Here is a 23,340-nt window from a genome sequence, read left to right on the forward strand (position 1 = left end):
CATGAACGTTGGTTTTTGATAGATGAAAAGAAGACTATTTTGCAGACGAAAAGAATAAAAAAAAATTGACAGGAAAAAGAAAGAGGACCAGGTGACAGACCAAAAAAAGAAGACGTATGGACATATGAAAGTCTTCTGCCGCCAAAAAGCGTAGGCGATCATGATTCCGACAATACTTTAAAGAATTCTGCACTTTCTCGTGGTCAACAAAACTTTCCCACGATAAAATAACCCAAACTCTGCTAGAAAAAAGGAAAATAAAGACTAAAATATGGGAAGAATTATAGCATATTCAGACGATGCGGATTAGAAATTTTACCGGATACACCCAAATATACATTCGATTTTGTCACTGGAAAACGTATGTCGTGTCGCGATAAAAAAATCGAATCGAACGTCAGTGGCGCTTGTATCTAGGTACGCTCCTTCACACGATTCTAATTTTGTTGAACTATCGAATACAAAGAAAACATGGGTAAGAGAATTTTTTAACTAATTGTTTAAAGTTTCTCAAGTAGTGGAGAAGGTAAAGTGCTCATCTGAATTTTGATACATTTAATAGAAGCAAGAGCGCATCCTTCTGAGCTAAAACTATTGATGAACATTTAAAAGCATGTGTTTCTGAACTGGCTATCGATTCGATTAAAATAACGTTTCGAATAAATTATCGTATCGTGCTTGCCGTCTAAAAGGGCTGTTACTGGAGTTAGTCCCAGGCAGGAAATATGGATGGACGTAGTAGAGAAACTAGTAGAAGGCAACCCTTACTGCGTCGTTGTAGCAGCCCTTTTTAATGTAGACTGAAGATAATTGTGCATACAGGATAAAACTTTTTATTTTCTTATATTGTTATGTAGCCTCTTACTATCTAGACAACATAAACAAGACAAACAAAAAATAATTGTAATAGCGTCTTACTTTAATAAGGATACCAAGTTTTACTCGATCTTAAGTGACAAAAATTCTACATATTACGAATTACGGAATAAATAAATATCACATTAAATGACAAATCAACCGGAATAATATTCTATTACTGTGGAAACACCTTGTATAATTTAGTCGTTTACTTCAAAATAGTTTTTAAGTTATACCTTTAACATTTACTACTGATCTTTTCTTTTAAGAGCATATAATCTTTTACAAAGCTCATCAAAATCGATGTCTTTATTATTATCTATCTTATTTGTGTCAATATTTGGTACTGAGGGCAATTGTGGAAGAATGTATATTTCATCATCAGGTATATCTGGTAAATTGATCAATTTGTCGAGGGAATCATCTAGCAGATACGCCGATGTTGAAGGAAGGGATGTGTCAACATCCTCTCTCAGTTTTTGGAAGGTTCCAGTCTCTGCATTGGAAATGTTTTGTATTAACAGTAGAGATGTATCTTTGGACGTACATGGTAGCTCTAGGACATTCATATTTTGATTATAAATGTTGAGGATGTGTGTTAAATTATCATCGTTGAACTTGCTTTTTATGGCTTTTACCTGTGTTGTTCCGGACATCTACAAGAGAAAACGTCATGGTCACTCACAGTGTAAGACTTGTAATATAACTATAAACAATAGCAACATAAAATCAGACTACCCAGAACACGAAAATAGTAATCTTTTTGGTATGGCAACTACATGAAGTATTTTGCCATGAGTGAAATAAGAAATAACTAGATTATGTCCTAGGGAAATTAACGGAATCAACGGAAAATTCTCACGATGCGGTGACGGGATTGTACAGAAAATGGCAGTGTTGGGTAATCTTCTGTTTTGTCTACAAGTATTGCACAATCATTTTGGTGCAGGTCTATTATTGTGAGCTAATATCTAGTTACTCAAATATTGAATCGGAGAGTTGAAGGCACAACTTCAAGACCATAATGGAGAAGTAAAATCCTACATCGGGAGCAAAACCTGGAAATATTACTGCTCAGAATTATACAAAGATACTTCAAAACACGCGTCAGTCTCAGAGAGAAGAAGAAACATGCAATCAAAGAGGCAGAACCAAATACTTTGCGAGAAGAAGTAGAGAAGGCTCTCAACCAATTAAAAACCAAAATAAAACCCAAATAGAACAGGCTAAGAACATGTACAATAAATTTAAGCAAATTATCTATACCCGACAACTAAGCTTGGACGCCCGAATTACAGTTAGTTAATGCTACGTTTGGTCAGTCCTTCTGTATGTAGTTGAAGCCTGGACATTAAAATTAAATACCATGAGACGGCTGATGGAAAATAGATGCACATTTCTAAGCGAAGGAAAGCGAAACACCGATGGTTTCAAAGAATTGAATAAACAAATAAAGAAGGGATTAAAGGAAGATTTAAGGATCTACAATGAAAACAAGCTAGGAAAAATAATAGAGAAGAACCGAGGCTTGAAATGCTTAAGATCAAACTTAGGAAAGCCTATAATAATCTTACTGAAGGATAAAGATGGAAAAGAAATAAGATAAAAGAACGAAATCCTAAAAGTTATTAAGAGAAATATAACGAATGTCAACTCAGAAATACTCCCTAATATAGAATCCTTCGAAATAAAGCAAGCTATGGCACAACTAAAGAACAATAAGGCTCCGAGTATGAATACTTGTAGAAATGTTGAAGAAGGGTGGTGAAATTATTTTCGAAGAATTGAAAAATTGTTTCAACGAATGTCTTTACAGAGGAGAAGTCCCAGATGATTGGAATGAAAGTTTGACAATACTTCTCTTCAAAAACGGAAACTGGGGAGATCTGAAGAGCTATAGGCCAATCTTCCTGCTGTCCCAAATGTACAAACTGTTTAGGAGAGTAATAACTAACGTCGAAGCTCGATAGCTATCAACCGGTAGAGCAGGCAGGATTCCGAAAAGGTTACACTACAGCGGATCATCTTCTTACAGTCAGAACGCTAATAGAGAAACCCAATGAATGTCACTTGAACTTATATATTGGCTTCGTTGATTATGAAAAGGCATTCGACTCCATAGAACTTTGGGCAATAGAGAGAGCTATGAACAACTGCAGGATAGACTCCGGATACAGAATGCTCATACATAATATTTACAAGAAACCTATAATGAAAATACAAATAGATGCGAAAACCAAAGCTATACCAATCAACAGAGGAGTTCGCCAAGGAGATGTTATCTCACCAAAGCTATTCACAACGTGTTCAAAGACATTAACTGGGCAGATAAAGGAATAAATGTTAATGGAAGAAAACTGAGTCATTTGAGATACGCTGATGACATTGTAATATTCGCTACAAGTTTCGAAGAACTACAGACCATGATGACGCAACTATTTCAAGCTTCGGAAAAAGTAGGTCTTAAGATGAACTTGGAAAAAACAAAAATAATGACAAATACACCGAACATTAGAGAAATAACGTTGAACGACATAAATTTAGAAACAGTAAGCGAATACATCTACCTGGGACCGATAATGAAAGTTAACAAAGAAACTGCCGAAAGGATTTGGAAAACTGAGTTGGATCTTGAGAAGCATTAAAATAGAACAATATTTGAAAACCAGAATTTACGATCAGTGTATCCTCCCTATACTCACGTATGGTTCACAGACGTGGACACTCACCAAGTCTAATATGGATAAAATAGTAAAGGCACAAAGAGCGATGGAAAGATCAATGCTCGGGGTGAGACTTAAACTTAAAAATAGACAAAAAACAAACAAATGGATTAGAAGCAAAACCAAAGTAAAAGACGCAGGAGAACATGCTGCCAAATTAAAATGGAGCTTCGCAGAAGGATAAAAGATGGAAACACGAAATACAACACTGGAGACCATGGTTAGGAAATAGAAGCAGAGGAAGACCACAAATAAGATGGGCTGATAACATAAAGAAGATCGGAGGACACAACTGGAAGCAAGTGGCGCAAAATAGAAAACACTGTATTGATTTGGGGGGGGGGGCTATGTCCAAAGTTGGATTATTTAAGGCTGAAGAAGAAGAAGAGACGGCTGGAAGCCTTTGAAATGTGGCTTTTTCTTCGCAAAATGCTCAGAATATCATGGACACAACACATTAAGAATCGAACAGTATTAAACACACGCAGAATAGAGAGTTAGAACTTATAACAACGATTATGAAAAAAAAGACCTCGTAATTCCCTCTGGAATATATTGAGAAATATGGAGTACCTAACGATAATAGCTTAAAACAGGCTATTAAAAAAGTAAACCGAGCATACCTAAATTACCTCGGTCACATAGCCGGAAGAACGGGATTTATGGAACTGTTAGAAGTAGAAGGAAAGGTAGAAGGTCGATCAATTGGAAGATCTCCAACACAATGGGCAGACCAAAGCAAGACTCTGGTGTGAAAATCCTTACATGAAGCCGTCTATGTGGCACAGAATCGCAGCTAATGGAGACAGCAAGCAAGGATGTTTATAGTGTCACCACGCCCTGACAAGGTGTTAAGGAATGAGCAGCACGCAAGAGCGATGTGATAGGAAGAGATGAAGGCAGCAACTTTATCAAGGTAGAACAGAAACATCCTGGCTAAATAATATACCTCAATAGTATGACTTTACCACCTGATCAATATTCCGAGTGAATGTAGTTAAAGTGAAGGTCACTTATTAACATGCAAGGCTAAAAATTTCCTCAAAATACATCATTCATTATATCCTGTTGTGCTTTATGTCTGAATACTTACGTCTAACTCTTTAACTGATTCAAATATATTTGAACATGGTTGTAATATATTAGACGTACTCTTAGATAGTTTAAGGGATTGTTTGGTTAAAGACAGTGGTGGAAAAATCGTATTGGTATTACTAGAGATCGTTGCTGTAGCTAATTGCTGTAACCGTAATAGGGACATATCGATATGTTTGTCTGAGCTCTTGGACGTTTGATTCTTATTTATAAAATTAAATCGGTTAGATGTTTCTGTATTAAAGAGATTTTGATTAGTTGTTTGATGAATTATATCCTTATTTTTGTCTTGTGTCTCGCGTCCTGTATCTCGTTTTGTTATAAAACTGTCTTTTTCTTTATCAGTGTGCTTAAACGTCGTTAATATGTCATCAGCTGATAAACTACGTGGTTTTTTTACAGTTACTGGTGACAATTTGGGCAGTCCACAGTCTTGCTCCTTTGGAACGTTTCTTATTCCGTAAATTTCTGTAGATAATGACTTACCTTCCAAAGGATCATTCGGTTGTTCAGTAGGTACTTGTGGTAAATGACATTGTTTTGCTGAAGGTAAATCTTTGTTTGTGTGTTTTTCTTTGTCTCTTGGTAAATTTTTTGGTTCTGTGGTAAGGTTGTGTTCGACATCTGAAGTCAAATCTGGTGTTATTATATGTTCATGATTTTCTTGTAGATTATTGGGAACATATACATCTTGATCCAACGAAGTGCGTCCTTCTTCTTCTGGAAGCAAATAAGAAGAAAACGGTGAACTTGTTGAAGGATAGGTATTACTTAAGTCACTTCCTCTCTTTATTGAAAAATCGAATTGTCTTGGCTGAGTATCGGGTAATACGATCTCTTCTTCTGATTCTGTTCCCGTAACTGTAGAATCTGGAATATACGGTATGTTGTAATTTCTCGCAATTTCAGCCATGTAATTTTCGATAAGTAATTTCGATGGAATTGATACACCCAATTTTCGTTTTATATTGCTGTTTATAGCTTCGTGGTGGCCTTCTTTGCAATCTTTTGCGAAATTCGGACCGTACTTTCCACATAAAATATTTGATATCACTGTTAATTCTTGTACGTCATGGCTTAGGCGTGAGGATACCCAAATAATAGTAGAAATTGCTTCTTTAAGTAAATCGTCTATTTCTTTCTGTTCAGAAATAAGATGGAATTGTTCTAATAATAGATTACAGTATATTTCAACATTTTCTAATACATCTATATAATAACTCTCACTTATGATTAACTCTACCTTGAATTTGGCCCTATGGATTTTTCCTTTGAGAATTAGATCTGCCACTTCCCTTTTAGTCTTCGCATTTTGTTGCGATATATTTCTTTGAAGAAGTTTTACCTTGAATATTGCCAATTGAAGAGTTGTTTTGAGTTTTGGATAGTTCGGTCGTAGCAAATACATGTAATTTGGTTATTTTGATACATTGGACGTTTAAGTCATGACAATCGTGTGACGTATAACCTAAGATTAAAAGAGACATTTGCAGGATATATTATATTTCTTCTTTATTTTTATGGTCTCTTCCTTTTTCTGATCTAGTTTATATTTTCTCTCTATTTTATTTAGTCAGGCAGTGTTGAAAGTAATTTAAAGGAGGTTTGGGGATAAGAAATGACGAAGGGAATAATGTGATTGATTCTGCAGTGGCATGAGATTTGGCTGACGTTCCTTATGAAGACTGAAGACCAGTATGTTATCTATAATAACGGGGGAAGGGGAAGTCAGATAGATTTTATGCTGCGTGCGAGAAGCCAGCTAAAAGAAGTTACCAACTATAAAGGGTGAGCTAGTAAACACCAACCTGTAATAGTGGATACGGAAATAAAGGCTGTCGCTAGAAAGTAAAGTTATGGAAGTAAAGGATACGGATTTTGCAAAAGTCTTTAAGAATAGAGTGTTGGAAGAGTTTGAGGAAAAAGATACGCTAAATGACTTCTGGGAAGCCAACAGCAAAATTGTACTTACTTACTTACTTACTAGCCAACGCCCACCCTTGGCGCTGTTAAGGCGCCACCAAATGGCCACCAAATGATAGCCATTTGGTGGCGCGCTGACCAGTATAGACGAGCCGTTTCTCGTAGGCGATCTTCATCCTCCTCGGGTGGGTCTGTTTTCAGGGCTGGGCACTCTGGAAGGTGAGCAGCATCCATCTGGGGCTGATCACATAGTGGACAGTTGTCATTTTCGCGGACGCCAATGCGATGTAGATGGGAGGCCAGGTAGTCATGCCCCGTAGTTGTTCTGAACACGGCTACACTAATGGGTATCGGCAAGTTGCGAGGGATTGGTGACTCTATTAGGTGGGCCCAAGATTTTCCAGCACCGGCTTGTATTTGCTGCTCTTTTATCTTCGCTTTGATTCCTCTTCTAATGGTGGACTTTGCTGATGTGTACGATTGGAAGCTAGGGGGCTGTGGAAGAGTAGTGCCTTCTTTTGCAAGTTCATCCGCCGCTTCATTTCCTTCAACACCGACATGACTAGGGATCCATTGTAGAGTAATCAGCCACCCTTTTTCCATCAAGTTCGATAGTTGGACGCGGCAAGATATTGTTTTGGCACAGTCGGTGTATCGATTTGTCGACAGGGCGAGGATTGCGGCTTGGCAGTCGATGAAGAAGGCAACTTTTTGGGGGTGTTGGAAATTCTCAAGATTTTTTGCAGCTTCGTGTATAGCAGCAATTTCGCCGTCGTAGTTGGTGAGAGGGGCAACCACAGCTATAGAGCCTTTGAAGAACGTTGAGACATATCCTGCTCCTGTTCTTCCCGAGTCCGGCATCGAGGATCCATCGCAGTAGATGTGGAGCCACTCATGTGCTGGGTACTTGGTGTGTATCGTCTCTAGGGCGGCTTTCCTTAGGGCAATGTCTGACGATAAGTGCTTCGGGTCGTTATGGTTTTCAAGCAGTAATTCTGTGTTTGGTAGACAGTGGGCCAGTGTGGTTTGCGCTGGGAAGGGGGCGGCTTCCGACAGGACAATGTGGTATTTTTCCATGATTTGGTTTGCTACTGTAAGCGGAGTGGTTTGTGTTTTAAGACGTGAGGCTGCTTGTCTATATTCGTCCCATTTTTGTGGAAGTATTCGTCTTTGCCTTTCCCAGAAGGTTAACGCGTGTTGCTCTCTGCGGCATTGTATTGGTTCAATACCGATCTGGGCTTCCATTGATGTAATCGGTGTTGATTTTGGAGCACCGGTGATGACGCGAAGGGCAGTGTTCTGGGCGACTTCAAGCTTGGAGGTGGTGTTGGTACTCGCAGTTATTGTAGCTTCACTCCCATATTCTAATATCGGCCGGACATAGGTTTTGTATGTTGCTACCAGGACATCTTGCGTGGCGCCCCACTTTTTTGCTGTGAGACTTTTGAGCAGTCGACATCTCTTTGTGGCTTTCTGTGCAATGTCGTCGATTTGAGGTTTCCACGTCATTTTCTTATCTATGTACTCCCCCAAGTATTTTGTTACGTCCTGTCTTTCCAGATCAACTCCTTTATACGTCAGCTTGACAGCAGTCTGTTTTGTTGAAAGGCTAAGTACTTGATATACGGTTTTGGTTGTACTGACTGTTAGGCAGTTTTTATCCGCCCATTTTTCTAGATTTTTCAGAGCCTGGTTCATTACTCCCTCGAGCGCTCTCAGACAGCAGAATTGTGATACGGGTGAGAGAGAAGTACCAGAAAAAACATCTTGTAAAAGACCTCCTAGGGTCAAAGAAACTTGGTGGTGGAACGATGAAATGCAACACAAAGTTAGGGAAAAGAAAGAGGTATAACATGTCTAAAAGGGAGGAAGATAAGGATATATACAAGATACCAAAGAGGGAAGCAAGGGTATTGCTGTAGGTACTGCTAAGAAAAGATCGTCCGCACAGCTGTATGAAGAGTTGGAAATACCCGAGGGAATGAAAAAGTTATACAGCATGGCTAAAGCTAGAGACAAGTCATCAAAGGACTTGACTCACGTGAGATTGATTAAAGATGAGGGTGGAAGTTAAGATCCTATATTAAAATAAAGCAGATGACATGAGTACTTACGAAAGTTGAAAAAAAATGAAAATGTAGCATTGAGGATAACGACAGATGAGGTTGTCAAGGTGTTAAATAGGATGAAGGATTGTAAGGCACCTGATGGAATACCTGTTGAGGTTTGGAAGGCTCTAGGGGTGAAAGAGGTTTGTTGTTTTGGAGAAAATGATGAGTAGAATATATGAAGTAGAAAGGATGCCCAATGCATGGAAAGTGAGCGTGATGGTATCACTTTATAAAGATAAAGGGGACATTCAGGATTGTAAGAACTATCGAGGGATAAAGTTAATGTCGCACAGAATGAAAATTTGGGAGAGAACTGTAGAATGAAGTGACATTGATAGGAGTCGAACAGTGGACAACGCGTATACCAAAGTAAGCCTGGTGTCGGATTGGCCGAAAGTTTTCCAGTGACGGTTGGTTTGCATCAAGACTCTTCACAGAGTTCCTAACTGTTCTTCCTAAATCTTGCTATGCATGTACTGACAGAGAAGGTAATGGGGGCTCCTGGGTCGATGCTTTTTGCAGGATACAGGCTGGTTGGTTTAACTGGAAGCGAATGAGCGCGAGGTACTTTGTGATCCAAAAATCGGGGAAGGCTGGAAGAAAATATGTACAAGAGTGTGGTGAGGTTTGCGTTGGTGTACGGCGGTGGAGTATCGCCTGTAAAGAAGATTCAGGAAAATAAGATGGTATTAGCTGAAATGAAAATGTTATAGTCAGTGTTGGTTAAGACTAGAAGGGACAGGATCAGGAACGATTTGATTAAGGAAAGAGCAGTCTCAAAAAACTATGTGGGGTTCCATAGTTGTTAATGAGTTTATTTACGGTCCCTTCTGTTCGTCCTGATTTTGTTGTTGTTGTTCTTTAGAATTCTTATGGTGTCTTTACTTCGCTTAATGTTAGCTGGGCTGATTGAGTAGTAAGTAGTTCTTTATAATATTTTCCAGGATTTATATTTCCTTGTTCCTCCTATGTATTGTTTAATTTGTGCACACGTTATTCATTCGGAATTTTCCATTCTTCATTATTTGCTTTTGCCATTCATCATTTTACTTCTGTTTTTCCCTTTGTACTTGAGTATGTCTTCTGGGGATTAGGTGTTCATACTTTTCATATATAGAATTTTATTTTCTTCAATACATTTTTTGGTTTCTTCGTTTATTTTACTTTATGTTGAGTAGCTCTTTTCTCGAGTTCTCCCAAAGCTTGTAATCCCGCCTCCTTTATACTGTGTTTTAGGTACGTACGTTTCTTTGGCGTTTCTGAAACCAAATTTCTGTAATTTTTGATCAAATATCCTCTGGTAAAGGTCCCTTATAGATTCGTCTTGCATTAAATGTATGTTAAACCTGATTTCTTCTTCTTTTCCTTCATTTTCTACTTGATGTTTCACCTTCTTTCTAGCTTGGGTGTTTAACGTTCTGATGTTTTTTTTTTTGTTTGTATATACACGAGCAAGTCCTTTCTGATGTTTCTTTGATGATTTTCATTAACATAATCACCATATATATAGCAAAATGTATTATAACAGTTTTTACAATTACGTCTAGCCGTTCTTAAAGCACATGGGTCCGTTACTGAAAAATAAGGATATGTTTATTGGAATAAATCAATTATACAGATTGAAGAAGAAGAACAAAGACCAACCTTTTTTAATATTTTAAATATTAAATTGTGAAACTTGGTGGGTGGTACCGCATTTATTTTATAATTTTCGGACTCACAACGAAATACTTACAACAGAGGTAATAAAACAGAAAAACATAGCTAATTTTATCAAAACATTTTTTTATTGTAGACCTGTGTTATTCAAAGGCTGTAAAGATTTTATCGGTCAATAATTAAATGACAATATCAAAAATAAATGAACCTCATCCCTTTTTTGTTTTATAATTGGATTTTATATTACATTTCCAAAATTTGTAAAATAATGTAAGGACATCGTCTATTTGATTAACTTTTACAGACTTTTGTTGTATATCATACTTCAAAAAATAGAAGACAAAGATTTCTGTTTGGTATTTGTTGAAAATACGGCCACAGTATCCTACGAAAGAATCATTGGTAGATTTCAACGTAGTTGCTGCGTACGCTTTCTTGCGAAACGAAAATTAGATTAGCGGTTTTAATTCTTTACTCAGAAGTCTGTGTTGTTTGTAAATATAATTTGATTATTTTATAGTAATTACTTAATGCGCAAATGAGTTAAATTTCCAATTGATTTTTAAGGTGGCTACAAAATTAGGAATATATGTTGGCGTTGTCATTTACTGTTAACATTTACAGGTGATTTGACCAGACAGATGCAGCTGGCAAAACCCGAATCAAACGAGCAACCAGTAGATGAAGTTTTTTATAGTGTAATCCACAGTACAATAATTGTGTGTAACAACAATTTTTAAATATATTTAAAATATAATTTATATCTAATAATATGTACTGATTAGGTTTCTCCTTATTTTAGTACTATGCCTTCTGACAGCATGGACGACATTGAGCTAAAGAACATCCAACTTCAATTCCCGACGGCCAGATCATTATCTAGGGACGACTCGTCCGTAATGGAGGAAGTTGTCGAGACGGATCGTGGAAACGTGGTGGTTGCTGTACAAGGTTCCAGGAACAAGCCTGCCATTTTGACTTACCATGATCTTGGATTAAATTGTAAGTGTTTTTAGAAGTATATTATTGTATATAATTAAATTTGACGTGAACTACTGTGTATATATAGTTTGCTTCCATAAATATTGTATTTATAAATGAATGAACTAGATAATATGGCTGCGAAACTAGTAGCCCACGCTGTAGGTGAAAAAGTGCACATTGATTAGTGAATTTTGACCTACTCTGTGTTATAAAGATCAGGAACAACTGTTCAGTCCGTGCATCAGCAAATTTTTGGTTATTTTTTATTTATGAGACTTTGAGGGGATGAAATGTGTACGTCTTGATTCAGATTGTTGCGAAGCCTAAGACTTTTTTCGACTAAGATCGCAGTGTCGTCCGCATATCTAATGTTGTTAATGGGCACTCCATTTACCTTAATTCCAGCTGTTTCACTCTTAAGAGCTTTTTTCAGGATCTCTTCAGAGTAGGCATTAAAAAAAATTGGCGACAATACACATCTTTGTCTCACTTCACGTCTAATTACAAGTTCTTCTGACAGCTGATCGTTAACACGTACTTTTGCTCGCTGTTTATAGTATAAATTTGATATGATCCTGAGGTCGTTGTAATCTTCTTTGATCTCAGGACATTCATTAATTGTTCATGTCGTACTTTATCGAGTGCTTTATTATAGTCAATAAAACATGCGTATATATCTTGATTGACGTCCAGGCATCTTTGTATCAGTATATTAAGTGAAAAAGAGCTTCACGTGTTTCTAGGCCTTTCCGAAAACCAAATTGTTTATCATTAACGTCTATGTCCAGTTTGTGATATATTCGGTTATGGATGACTCTTAGTAGTAACTTTAGCACATGAGACATCAAGCTAATGATGTGGTAACCGCTGCGTTCTCTTGCGTTTGTCTTTTTGGGGAGACAAATAAAAATCGACGTTAACCACTCTTTGGGTAATGCACCAAGTTTTAAGAGTGTCACTAAAACATCAATGTGCTTCTCATCTAGAATTTTTAGGATTTCTATAGGAAGTATGTCAGGTCCAGGGCTTTTACCACTCTTCATTGTTTTTAATGCGTGTAATATTTCGTCTTTTGTAATATATGGACCTATTTCTTCTGACGTAAGTTCTATGTGCTCCAGATCTCCTCTTTCATCATCGAACAGTTCGTCGATATATTCTGCCCATCGTTGTACTTTCTTGTCCGCTTGTGTTATAGTAGTCCCGTGTCTATCCAGAAGTGCACCAGTGAGATTTTGTTTTCTTAGTCTGCCAGTTCTTTAACTTCCTTGTGTAGGTTAAACAGATCATATTCATTTAGAAGGTCTTCGATCTCTTTGCATTTCTCTTCAAAGTATTTTTCTTTTGCCTGCTTTATCATCTTCCTGATCTCGTGGTTTATCTCTCTGTATTTATTGTTGTCTTTGTGTTTAAATTGTCTCCGTTGTTCCATCATATTGAGTATCTTGTCATTCATCCATTCTTCTTTTCTCATTGCGGAAATCTTTAGTATTTCTTTAAAGGGTTCCAGTAGACAACGTTTTAGTCGATCCCAGTACTCGTTAATATCATTGGTGTTTGTGTTTAATTTGCTGCAGTTCACATGCAGTTCATGTTGGAGGCATTCTTTTACGTTAGGTTCTTTAAGTTTTCTTGTATTTATTGTAGGGATTCTTTGATGTGTTTTAATGTTCTTGAGGCTGAGTGTAATCTTGGCTATAAGTGGATTGTGATCTGAGGCCACCACGTCTGATCCAGGATATGCTTTCACGGCTTTAACAGAATTACAGTATCTTTCATTGATCATTATGGAGTCTATCTGGTTCCTGACTACTTTCTCCAATGTATCTGCGGGCGATCGCCATGTATACAGCCGCCTGTTTGGTAACTTGAAAAATGTGTTTGTAATAATCTTGACAGAATTGTAACAGACGGTCTAGTCTCTCGTTTCGATTTCCCAGACCATAGTTTCCTATACACTTTCCGCTTTACCCTTTCCAATCTTTGCATTGAGATCACCTAGGACTATCGTGATTTCTCTTGTTTTCGTTATTCTCAGTGCCTCTTCGATATCTCGGTAAAATAATTCCACTTCTTCTTCGTCGTCATTCGCCGTAAGAGCATAAACTTGTATCAAATTCAGTTTGGCATGAGATGTCACCAACTTCAATACCATTACCCTTTCTTAGATAGGGAAATAGCATTCCACCGCGATATTAGATTTTTTGTTAACTATTACTGCCACGCCGTGTCTGTGTTGGTTATTCTCGCTACGGGAATAATATATTGTGGCTTCGTCTGTTAAAAAACAACCTGAGTTGGGCCACCTGGATTCACTGATACCCAGTACATCGATATTGTTACGATAAATATACTGGCCTAACTTTTATGACTAATTATTCTGTTTTATTGTAGAAATTTCGGTGGAAGTCCAGAACCAAAATTATGGTGAATGAGCCGGCTAAGCTTCTCGATCTTTCGATGCTGTTCTAGTATATCAGGATTTCGTATATAAATACAACATTTTTATATGGAGGGCCAGTTAATTCGGACGACGCGCTCGCGATAAAATGTTACGTTCGCTTTTTAATAAATTATGTATGTTTAGTGAAAATAAATAAATATCAGTCATTGTGCTTTTTAATGAATTAAGATAAGAACAAGACATTATAAATTAAAGACTTAACAATTAATAAATTCACAACAAATGGTGTCAGAGTGAGATCGAACATAAATTAGACTTATAATAATAATACAAGTGAATATAAAATAAATTGTGAAAATGACGACGATTTATGAGCTGACAGTGACTACTTTAAGAAGACATCTAGAAGACAGAGAATTAGCTTCTACCGGAAAAAAGGCTGAGTTAGTCCAACGACTAAAGAACGCTTTGCTAGAAGAAGGACTAGATCCAGAGACTTATATATTTGAAGACAAACATGATGCTGTCCTCTCGTCGATTTCGAAAATTTCTGGTGACATCGCATCATTAGAGAACAAAGTTTCTGACGATATTTCGAAAGTTTCTTCTGATGTAGCCAAAGTTTCTGGTGATGTAGCCAAAGTTTCCGGTGACATCGCTTCATTGGAAGACAAAGTTTCTAACGAGATTTCTTCGCTGGAAAGCAAAGTCTCTGCTAACATCTCTTCGGAAATCTCTAAAGTCACTTCTGAGATGTCTGCCCTGGACGATAGAATATCTTCATTAAAAAACCAAGTTGCTGCCGATATGTTAGCCTTCGAAGAAAAGATATGGAAAGAGATGGAAAAGAAGATGGAGGAAACAGGGACAGCAGAGAGAGGTAACAATCCGATTACAGTGGAGATAAAAGAAGACGAGACCAAATTTAAGTTGGAGACACGGCCGAAATTTGAAGGAAGTGGAGGTTCTATTCATGTTAAAGTCCCAACTTTCGACGGAAAATCATCATGGAACAACTACATGAAACAGTTCGAATCAGCCGCAAGAGCAAATGGATGGTCTGAAAAAGAAAAGGCTGTAAACCTGACTATCGCCCTTCGAGGAGATGCCTTAGATGTGCTTCAGACCATAGCCGTAGAGGAGACCGATGATTTCGAACAACTGAAGAAGAGGTTAAATATGCGATATGGCCACGAACATTTGGAGCATGTATATCAGTCACAGCTTAAAAATCGTAGACAGAAGAAAGATGAGGCTCTTCAAGAATATGAGGTAGATATTGCCAGATTAGTACGATATGCTTATCCAACAGCTCCCGAAGACATGATGGAAAAATTGGCCGTTCAAACGTTTATTGATGGTCTTCGTGATCATGAAATGCAGAGAACACTGCGATTAGCTCGTCACAAGACGCTGGTTGATGTCCTATCCGCCGCCCTCGAATACGAGTCAGCTACGCAGGCCTCTGGCGGGTACAGTAAAGTTAGGACTGTAAAAGAGGAAGGAGATGAAGATAAACTTGACCAGCTCGTTAATATGATGAAAAGCATGACATACAAGAAAACGAAGACCATCAGATGCTGGAATTGTGGCGAAATAGGACACGTACGAAGCTCCTGTAAGCACCCTAGGTACGACGCAAATCAAGAAACTCACCATCAGGAAAACTAGAACGGGTCAGCCTTAGGGGGGCAGCTTCGACCCAGAACTTTTCCAAAGACCCTCTCATACTAATAGCTTCTTTGAAATGTCGTGAAGATAGTGTATATGTAGATGGAGACATAAATGGTAAAAAGCATACGTTGTTGGTGGATACCGGAGCGACCAGAACCATTATACGCCCGACAGTTATAAACAGCCGAAAGAAACTGTTACCAACGAGGTTGCGACTTCGGACCGCTACAGGTGAAAATGCTAACATTCATGGAGAAATCCAGGTACAATTGGGAATTGGAGCAGAAAAGTTCGTCCATACTGTTATAGTTGCTGACATCGAAGAGGATGTTATATTAGGAATGGACGTAATGAATATGCATGGATTCCAATTGGATTTTAAGAATAAGGTAATCAAAGTTGGCAACGAAGAGGTATTTCTCCATCCACATAATGACAACACTGTGCAAGCAGCCATTACAGAAGATACAGTCGTGCCTGCGAGAAGCGAAACGATCATAGTAGCGCGACTACAGGGAATTGTAGACGAAGGGACACCTGTTATGATGGAGCCTTGGAACCACGACGATGAGGTTGGCCGTGGAATCATAATTGGAAAGGAATTGGTGACTTCGGCCAAAGAAATTCCTGTGAGACTTATCAATGTCAACGACTACCCAGTGACCATCAAGAAAGAGACAAAGGTAGGAACTTGTGTACCTGTGACATCCATAATCCGTCAGGCGACAACATCTGATAATTCCAACGACAAATTCGACCAAATGGTTGCAGTTGCAGGACAGTCTCTAAATCAGATGGAGAAAAGGAAATTAAGGGAATTTCTTCGGCAGTATCGTGATATTTTCGTACCGAAAGGAGGAAAGACGGGAAGAACTACCGTTGTTAAGCATAAAATTGATACTGGTAATGCTAAGCCAATTCGTCAAACAGCTCGACGATTACCACAGGCGAAGAGAGAGGAAGCTGAAACGATTGTTCAGGAAATGAAGAAAGACGGGGTGATAGAACCTTCTACGAGTCCATGGGTCTCTCCGGTGGTCCTGGTTAAGAAGAAAGACGGAACGACGAGGTTCTGTGTGGATTACCGTTTGCTGAACAACGTTACCAAGAAAGATAGTTATCCTCTGCCTCGGATCGATGACACATTGGACACATTGGCTGGAAGTAAATTGTTTTCTACTTTAGATTTGAAGTCTGGATACTGGCAGGTAGAAATGGACCCAGTCGATAAAGAAAAGACAGCCTTCACCACAGGATCTGGATTGTGGCAATTCAACGTTATGCCATTTGGACTTTGTAATGCTCCTGCGACATTTGAGAGGCTTATGGAAAATGTGTTGAGAGGGTTATCTTGGAAAACATGCCTGGTTTATTTAGATGACATAATCGTCTTGGGGGAGACATTCGAAGATCATTTGAGGAATTTAGAAAACGTTTTTAATCGACTTAAAGCTGCCCAATTGATGCTAAACCCCAAGAAGTGCCAGCTATTTCAAGGTAAAGTCAATTATCTGGGTCATATAGTCAGTAAAGAAGGAGTGGCCGTGGATAAGGGAAAAATCGATTCCATTAAGGAATGGCCAAAACCAACTGACAAACATCAAGTGAGAAGTTTTCTTGGACTATGTACTTACTACCGGAGGTTTATTAAGAAGTTTGCAGATATCGCTAAGCCATTAACGCGACTTACGGAGGAAGCAAGAGATTACCGCTGGGATACAGACTGCCAAAATGCCTTTGAGACCTTGAAAAAGCATTTAATAACAGCACCAATTTTAGGGTATCCACTGCCAGAAGGAGAGTTCATCTTAGATACAGATGCAAGTAATGTGGGAATTGGAGGAGTGCTGTCTCAGATTCAAGGAGGACAGGAACGAGTCCTCGGATATTTTAGTAAAGTTCTTTCAAAACCTGAGCGGAATTATTGCGTCACGAGAAGAGAACTTCTGGCAGTAGTGAAATCAGTAGAGCACTTCTATCAATACCTCTATGGCAGAAAGTTTCTAATCCGAACCGACCATGCCGCCCTTAAGTGGTTGATGCAGTTTAAGAATCCAGAGGGTCAGATAGCCAGGTGGATCGAACGACTCCAAGAATACGATTTTAAGATTGAGCACCGGGCCGGAGCTAGCCACAGAAACGCTGATTCTCTTTCCAGAAGGCCATGCCCAGCAGAGTGTTCCCACTGCAACAAAACGGAATCCAAGGAAGCAGCAGTGCTAAGAACGACGATTGTCAACAACGACTGGACGCCTACTAAGATCAGGGAAGAACAAGAGAGAGATCCAGTTATACAAAAAATCCGAAAATGGAAAGAGGAAAACCGTCGACCACCTTGGCAGGAAATATCAAACCTATGCTCAGTAGTTAAGACGTATTGGGCCCAGTGGGACTCATTTATCATCGAAGATGGCTTGCTTAAACGAGTCCTGGAAAATGATGACGGTTCAGAGAAGAGAAGACAGTTGGTGATCCCAAAGAGCAGAATAGCCGAAGTACTTCGTCAGTTACACGACAGTCCATCGGGAGGGCATTTTGGTGTAAGGAAAACCCTTCAGCGAATTCGGGAACGGTTTTATTGGATGAACAGTTCCGACGACGTAAAAGACTGGTGTAAGAAATGTACTATTTGTGCTACGAGTAACGGGCCTCACCGAAAAAGGAGAGCTCCTATGAGACAATATAATGTTGGAAGCCCGTTTGAAAGAATAGCTTTGGACATCGCTGGGCCATTTCCAGAAAGTGAAAATGGAGGCAAGTACATGCTGGTAGTAATGGATTACTTTACTAAGTGGGTCGAGATTTACGCACTTCCAGACCAGAAGGCCGCCACCGTTGCAGATAAGTTGATCCAAGAATATATCAGCCGATTTGGAGTGCCTTTGGAGATCCATAGTGACCAAGGCAGGAACTTCGAAAGCGATCTATTCCAAGGAATATGTGATAGACTAGGCATGAAGAAAACAAGAACTACCGCGTATCATCCGCAATCGGATGGTATGGTAGAACGAATGAATAGGACAGTTGGCAAGTATTTGACAAAGATGGTGTCCGATCATCAGCGAGACTGGGACCAATACCTTCCGTTCTTCACAATGGCCTACAGATCTGCTGTTAACGAATCAACAGGCCAGACACCAGCCAAAGTCCTATTCGGACGCGAAATGCGACTACCTTGTGATCTCGAGTTTGGATGTAAACCTGGAGAAGATGTAGCAGGTGAAGATTATGTGATCGAATTACGAAGAAGAATGGACGATGTACATGAGTTGGTCCGTTCCCACCTTCAGATCGCTAGCGACAGAATGAAGAAACGGTACGATACACAAGCCGAAAAGGGTTGCTTTAAGAAGAACGACAAAGTATGGCTGTATAATCCCAAGAAGCGAAAAGGTTGTTCTCCCAAATTGCAGCAGTTTTGGGAAGGTCCATACCTCATTATGGAGAAGATCAACGATGTCATCTACCGAATAAGCAAGATTCCGAGGGGAAAGCCGATGATAGTACACCATAACCGGTTGGCGCCTTTCGAAGGTGACCACAACGTAGATGAAGAAGTGGAAGTAAACCAAATTCACGATGTGTCTGACCTCACGTTTGAGGAATTCATGGGTGCCTATGGAGGTACCGGTAAAGCGAGACATGGTGTTACCACTGAAGAAAAGCAAGATCTACTCGCGCTCCCCGATGACTACTCGCTGGCCCTTACCATCCCGGCCAGTATCAAAGACGCACCAGGGTTGGCATCCGTCTTTCGAAGGAAGTTTGGTCGAGTTGCAGAACTTCAATGCCAAGTGCCAGCTCCCGGTAAAACCTTGAAACTCCAAGATGCATCACGTTACCTTTTCTACCTGGTAACAAAAGACACTGCCCGTGACCAACCTACCTACCGAGATGTATGGGAAGCCTTACTTCAATTGAGAGAGCACGTACTAGAGTCCGACGTGCAAAAGTTAGCCATGTCAAAGTTGGAGTGCCGCCAATTAGATTGGAGGGTTATCCGAAATATGGTGGAGGAGATCTTTAAAGACACCGAAGTCCAGGTGTTAGTCTGTTGCAATCCGCATAGTTACTGGTGCGGAGAGAAAACCGTCCCTTGTCATTTTTATACAACTGGAAGTTGTAAAAGAGGGTCCAGTTGCCGATACCAGCATACAGTTCCGGTTCCAGTCCCGACAAGGTTCCAGGAGGAACCATCTTTTAAGAGGGGGGCAATGTTACGATAAATATACTGGCCTAACTTTTATGACTAATTATTCTGTTTTATTGTAGAAATTTCGGTGGAAGTCCAGAACCAAAATTATGGTGAATGAGCCGGCTAAGCTTCTCGATCTTTCGATGCTGTTCTAGTATATCAGGATTTCGTATATAAATACAACATTTTTATATGGAGGGCCAGTTAATTCGGACGACGCGCTCGCGATAAAATGTTACGTTCGCTTTTTAATAAATTATGTATGTTTAGTGAAAATAAATAAATATCAGTCATTGTGCTTTTTAATGAATTAAGATAAGAACAAGACATTATAAATTAAAGACTTAACAATTAATAAATTCACAACAATATTCAACCTGTTCATTTCTTGAATAACATTGTGCATTTGCCAGACTGAAACATGCTCTGAACATTCCAGGTTCCTATTCTATTGTTGAACAGTCTTATTTTCTCATTTACGTCCTTTTGTCAAGGAATTCGCTGATTAACGATCTGTGAGTCCTTGTCTTCTTTTCCCTTGCCGGATCTTGGCTTCTGAGGGCCATGATCAGTAACGCCGTTATTAGTTTCTAAAACCATGATGATTGTACTAGGGATATCCATGGGGGATCTTTAATGTAGTGGTTTCCACTTGCCTTTTACATCCTTGTGCCGTTGACCAAGGTGGTTCCTCAACCTTCGGGATCGATTTCTTAACCCCAGCCCAAAAAGGGTGCCCTACCACCTACCAATTCTTTCGCCCAGAGCCGTTGATTTAGCAAGTGTGGGATTGCTTATACTGGCAATCGGGCGGTGAAATTTTCGCCATATCTGGCTACCCTCACTTACCTCACTTAGTTTAGTCTGCAGACCAATGCATTTGTCCGGGGTGTGGCACTTGGAGCCATAGTTAGGTGTCTTATGAGGACAAGTTATCAAGGAGGAGATTAAATAAGCACTTTTCACATTAAGAAGAATGAAGTAGAAGTGTTTGTTCACATATTTTGTTGATTAGTTACCTCATACTGAGATCTGCATCTATTGATTATCTAATTTGCATAAATCCAAACTGTTCTTCGTATATTTCAGTATTTTTAGGTATTCGTCTATAAAATACTCTTGTCCATGTTCTCTTAGTGTGAGTAAGTAGTTATATGGCGCTAATGTTTGTACATTGTTAAATATTCTCTTTGTTTTTTTTTTACGCAAATATTCAGAAGCATTTAAAATGCTTCTACATTTACTAGAATGTTATCCACTTCCACAAGTGTATCAAGTAAAAAGGTTTGTCCACTTATTTCTCCTAACGCTTTTTCCACACTTCTACTAGAATATCACTTGATTCGACTCCTTTATTGTTACGTATTTTTTATCATTTTCGCTATAATATATTACGATTATAAAATTGATATATTCTAATGCGAATTAGACTAGCCTTTTATCGATTTTCTGTATGAATACTACATGTAATCGATCTTTGTAACCTACATAACATAATAATACTGTTTGGGTCTATTCCAAAATCAAACTACCCCGATCTAAACTAAATTCATTTGCAGGAAATAGGCGTAAGCTTTATATACACGTAATAGAGCAGTATAACATAAAACAATATTTTCTGTAGAAGTGTAATATTTTAAGAAACTTGAGTAAAATGAGATCCAATTCTATAAAAAATAGTATGAAACAAAAGAAAAGAAATATAAGAAGAAGGAAGGTATAAATTGTTACGTATATTCGACAATTAAACTAATAATTGTGGAATTGCATCTATAAAATACCCTGTGAATGCAACAATTTACCACAATTTACGAAAATCTACGATCCCAAAACCCTCCCTGGCGTCTTGCTCAATAATGGCTTGGACAGGAGTAAATGTTAAGAATTTTAAAATGAAAAGATCGTCTACGATCTGTATGACTTGGTAAATCCATTAGAAATAACCAAAGGTTTTGATCTCCCTCCCTATAAATAGAAAAGTTTAAATATAATTCCCATAGTGAAGAAAATTCACAACGCTAAACTGCGACTGTACCTGCAAGCCAATCCATTCTTCACCTTGCGTAGGAATGTGAGCCAAGAGCATACCCTCGCGATTTAATAAACTTATAGATACGCCGTAACAGCCATATACCTGAGTGGATAACTGCAATTAATTTCAACACTAAAATCTATATTTTACATATATTTGTTTCTTTTACAATACAAATCTAGTTTGCCAAAAATTCTATCTATATTAAATTATTTAGGAAAAATTACGTCCGAATTCCACATTTTTATCTCGTTTTTGTTTACGCACTTACATTATAACGTCATCCATAATGATACAATAGCAAGGAGCTTAGTGATTCACCTTGTCTGATACAATTATATATTTCATGTTGCTCTTGTGCTAATGTATAAGTTTTTATCTTGTTGGTTATCACTTTGGTGGTCAATTTGAAAGTTGTTTTCATATTTAGATTTATGTTTGTATAATTTGACGAATTCTGCTATAGTCTTTCTTAAACATGGTCACTACTATACTTAGTTTCTAACTATTTGGTATTTTGCAATAAGTTTGTGATTTCCGAAGAAAAATCAAGTATTCAAATTGTATTTATTGATCTTGAGAAGGTATATGGTAAGAGGTTAAATGGAGAGCACTGAATATGAAAGAAGTGTCTGGTGGTGAATATTCATGTCTGAGTACGATTATATCCGTTATGGTGATGGTATTTAGTTATTCTTTTTACTGTTAAATCATATAACAAGAAAATAAACATCAATAGAAAATTAAGAAAATAGTTGATGAAAAATAGTTTAATCCTCCATAGTCCCAATGTTGCTAATCATTTTCTTATTGGTTTGTCAGTGTATGGCTCTCCATTTTTTTGTTATGGCACTTTGGCTACCACTTTTAAATGTCATTTCTAATTTTAATAATATTTTTAGGCATTCAAACATTCGTTAGCTCTGCCAGCGTGTCTGCTAGCTCGTTTTCTTGTAGGCGAGCGGTTTACCCCTATAAGCAGAGCATCAACCGACTAAAATTCTTTTTGCATTTTTAATGCACCAAACCTTTTTTATTCGATTCTATATATTTTTCCAAGATGAAATGTATTTTTTTAAAATTTTTACAAGTGGGCCGGCAATTGTTATTAACAAATAACATACAAAAAAGCAATTTCACCAAATTGTTTCTGAATCAATTTTTTAGGTGTATCTCATCAAAATAAACACTTTTTCTTTCTTGATAATTTTTCGAAAAATGCTTCCTTTTCGAGTTATTTGCATTTTTTTGTTGAAAAAATGCCGTAATTAGTGATTTTTGTGATTTTTTTTCTAAAAAACTACTAAATGAATTACAATTTTACAGATAGCTTTATAATCTTTGAACCGTCGAGTACAAGTTAGAATATTTTGACAAGGATAAATGGTTTCTATCTCGCTAAAAACGTGGACCCAAATATTTCGAATATGCCTTTCGAGAGTATCCCGCTAAGCGTGTACAGCGGTTGAGGTGCTGTAGGCGCTAAAAAAAATGCATAATAATGAAAAATCACCACCTTCGAAACCAGCATTATTACAACATTACTTAAGAGCAAAGTGGCAAATAAATGAATGGATTTAAGCAAAAAACAATGTTATTTTATCTCTTGATCCATTAACCCATGGTTGGACAATGGAAAATAATTGTTTCGATTTTAATTATTTTGAAGGCGAAACTAGTTT

The 23,340-nt window shown here is 38.1% G+C and overlaps 2 protein-coding genes across 9 annotated transcripts in view; one reads left to right on the forward strand and one right to left on the reverse strand.

The window, feature by feature from the left end:
* MESK2 (misexpression suppressor of KSR 2) overlaps positions 1–23,340 on the forward strand; it is a 179,789-nt gene that overhangs the window by 47,525 nt on the left and 108,924 nt on the right. For all 8 annotated transcript variants that reach the window (XR_011952017.1, XM_072544017.1, XM_072544018.1 and 5 more), the window contains one exon: positions 11,172–11,371. Coding sequence is in view for 7 of the 8 variants with exons in the window: in XM_072544017.1 (XP_072400118.1) it covers positions 11,172–11,371 (200 nt within the window). In the remaining variant the exon portion in view is untranslated. The remainder of the gene's footprint in view (positions 1–11,171; positions 11,372–23,340) is intronic.
* Positions 818–6,127, reverse strand: LOC140449861 (uncharacterized). Its single transcript, XM_072543245.1, has 2 exons — positions 4,675–6,127; positions 818–1,514 (listed from the first exon to the last, which is right to left on the reverse strand). Exons 1-2 carry the CDS (start codon positions 6,082–6,084, stop codon positions 1,107–1,109), a joined length of 1,818 nt encoding a protein of 605 aa, XP_072399346.1. The 5' UTR covers positions 6,085–6,127; the 3' UTR covers positions 818–1,106.

This window comes from Diabrotica undecimpunctata, chromosome 9 (genome assembly GCF_040954645.1).
Source record: "Diabrotica undecimpunctata isolate CICGRU chromosome 9, icDiaUnde3, whole genome shotgun sequence".
NCBI classification, from domain to species: domain Eukaryota; kingdom Metazoa; phylum Arthropoda; class Insecta; order Coleoptera; family Chrysomelidae; genus Diabrotica; species Diabrotica undecimpunctata.

Excerpts from the sequence above, each read along its gene's own strand:
- LOC140449861 (XM_072543245.1), bottom strand. The coding sequence starts at position 6,084 with ATGTATTTGCTACGACCGAACTATCCAAAACTCAAAACAACTCTTCAA. Across the intron at positions 1,515-4,674 it reads AATCAGTTAAAGAGTTAGAC|ATGTCCGGAACAACACAGGT; the intron begins GTAAGTATTCAG and ends TTTCTCTTGTAG.